The following is a 2,895-nucleotide window of genomic DNA, read 5'->3' as shown; positions in this document are numbered from 1 at the left end:
AAAATTCTAGATTAGTAGTAAATAGTATATAGTAAATAGTTTAGTGATAGTAAACTCTAAATGAATATCTCTGGGAGAATAGCATATGGTGGAAAGACTTGTTTTCTGTTTATTTCTATGATGTTTCACTTTTACAATAATGTTTCACTTTTTAAAGCAAGGAAAAACCAGATATTTTACAATGGTGTTTGAAAAATTCTTGTTCTAGCTTTTCGTTTCTGTTGAAACAGGTGTGAGTCATCCTGTTCTCAAGCAAGTTGCAGAACGGTTTCTCAACATGAGGGGTGGGCTTGGTTTATCTGGTGCAAAGACCAGATACCGTGGAGGTAAGCATTTTTTGTTCTGTTAGGATTGATTTATCAGAAGGAAGTTTCCCCCTAGAACATGTTGAGGGAGGAATAGGCCTGATTATTTACTACCAAACAGTCTCATTTAGAATCACATGGCTTGGGTGTTGTATATTAAGCATATGTTTGATTGTGTGTGTGTGTGTTAGTCCCCAGAATGACATCGGGAAAGTACAGGGCCACAGAAAAGCTTAGTCTTGGTGGGTTAATACTGTGTTGTATGGAATACTGAAGAATGAAACCCGTGGTGAACAAGCCATTTTCTTCTTCACCCTATCCTTACATGGCCCCAGGTGAAATTCGAGAACAGAGTGGAGACAGTCTTGTCCATGCTGCTCTTGTAGCAGAAAGTGCTGCCATAGGAAGTACAGAAGCAAATGCATTTAGTGTTCTTCAGCATGTCCTCGGTGCTGGACCACATGTCAAGAGGGGCAGCAATGCTACCAGCCTTCTATACCAGGCTGTTGCCAAGGGAATTCATCAGCCATTTGATGTGAGTCTGAGTAGTTGGTATCTCTCCTTTTGTTTTCAAAGCCTCAGTATTTATGATGTAATTCTGATAATTCGCTCTTAATGTTAATCTGTTTTTAAAATTTAAGGCCAACACATAGACAATCTTTGTGCAATTAAAGAGACAGCCAAGTTTGATTTTAGTACCTTAGTGGGTCTATCAGAAACTTAGTGTCTTTTCATCCATTCTAATATATAATGGAAGAATTGAATGCTTAGAAAGAAATTTATACTTCAGTTCTCATTGGAATAAAGTTTCAGATATTAAACATTCCCCTATATTCTAACTGGTAAGTCTTTTTTTTTTTTTTAGATTTTTTCCGTCCCCTTCTGTTCCTGTGGCTACTTCCTGAATTTCACTCCTGTTTATATTTCCAACCAGGTGGACAAGATACACACCAAGAAATTGTTTACAGACTATATGTATATATATTAATATATGTGTATATTTAATTATCTTTGTTTTTTCAATTATTTTAAAAGATAGCCTCACTAATAATTTAAAAATTTTTAATTCATGAGATTGGCAGAAAATTAAAAGGTGGACACCACCCAAAATTAAGAAGGGTTTAGATAAGTAGGTACTCTCAAAAATTTCTGGTGGAAGTATAAACTAGTACAACATTTTTGGAGGTCTATTTGAATATATCTGTTAAAATTCAAAATGTTTATACTCTTAGACCCAGCAATTTTACTTTTAAGAATTTGTCCTACAGAAATACTTTATCAAGTTTACAAAATAGTTGCAGGAGAATATTGCTTGCAGTATTTTTTGTTTGTTTTGTAAATAACAGCTTTTCTGATTCAAGCAGCAGAGACAGAAAAAGAAAGGGAAAAAAAGAAAAAGGAAAATAACAGCTTGAGGTATAATTTACATGCCAGAAAATTCATCCTTTTGAAGTATACAGTTCTGTGGTTTTTAGTATATTTAGAGAGTTGTGCAACTATTACCACTGTCTAATTTCAGAATGTTTTCATCATCCCCAAAGAAAACCCATACCCATTAACGATCACTCCCCGTTCTCACCTTCCCCCTGCCTCTGGCATCCACTAATGTACTTTCTGTCTCTATAGATTTGACTATTCTGGACTTTTCATATAAATGGAGTCATACAATTGGCTACTTTTACTTAATGTAATATTTTCAAGGTCCACGGTCCATCCATTATTATAGTGTGTATCATTATTGCATTTCCTTTTGTGGCTGAAAAATATTCTGTTACCACATTCTCTTTGTCCATTCATTGACATTTGAGTTGTTTCCACCTTTTGTCTATTGTGGATATAAACATTTATGTGTAAGTTTTTCTTAGAACACCTGTTTTCAATTCTTTCGATTATATACCTAGGAGTAAAGTTGGCAGGACATATGGTAACTCTCTGTTTAATCATTTGAGGAACTACCAGACTGTTTTCCAAAGTAGGTGTACCATTTTACATTCCCACCAGCAATGCACAAAGGTTTTAATTTCTCCACCTTCTTACTCCACATTCAGCACTTGTCTGTCTTCCTGATCATGGCCATCCTAGTGGGTGTAAGGTGATCATTGTGATTTGATTTGCATTTTCCTAATGACAAATGACATTGAACATGTTTTCATGTGCTTTGGGGGCATTTGTATAACTTCTTGGGAGAAATGTCTGTTCAAATCCTTAGCCCATTTTTCAATTGGTTTGTTCGTTTATTGTTGAGTTGTGTGGGTTCTATATATACTTGGGATACTAAGCTCTTCTCAGATTTATGATCTGCAAATATTTTCTTCCATTTCATGGGTTGTCCTTTCACTCTCTTGACAGTGTCCTTTGGTGCACAATGCAATGTTGCTTTAATACCCAACTATTAGAAACATGCTAATGTCTATCAAGAAGAAATTGATTAAATAAATGATGGTACATCAGTAGAATGGGATTCTTTATAACCAATAAATATTTGATGTAGACTAATCACTTAGATGCAAATTACAAAAGACAAGTTAGAAACAATACCAATAAAATGATAACATTTTAAAAATAAAATCATATTAATAACTACACAAAA

General features: G+C 34.4%; 1 protein-coding gene across 1 annotated transcript in view; it reads left to right on the top strand.

The window, feature by feature from the left end:
* Positions 1-2,895, top strand: part of LOC105810895 (cytochrome b-c1 complex subunit 2, mitochondrial) — a 38,542-nt gene that overhangs the window by 17,194 nt on the left and 18,453 nt on the right. Inside the window, exon 5 of the mRNA XM_012644942.1 lies at positions 209-326. Coding sequence (XP_012500396.1) covers positions 209-326 — 118 coding nt within the window. The remainder of the gene's footprint in view (positions 1-208; positions 327-2,895) is intronic.

The sequence above is a fragment of the Propithecus coquereli genome, unplaced genomic scaffold (assembly GCF_000956105.1).
Source record: "Propithecus coquereli isolate 6110/MARCELLA unplaced genomic scaffold, Pcoq_1.0 Scaffold223, whole genome shotgun sequence".
NCBI classification, from domain to species: domain Eukaryota; kingdom Metazoa; phylum Chordata; class Mammalia; order Primates; family Indriidae; genus Propithecus; species Propithecus coquereli.
The sequence above is the reverse complement of the archived record's forward strand: the minus strand, read 5'-3'. Positions and strand labels throughout refer to the sequence as shown.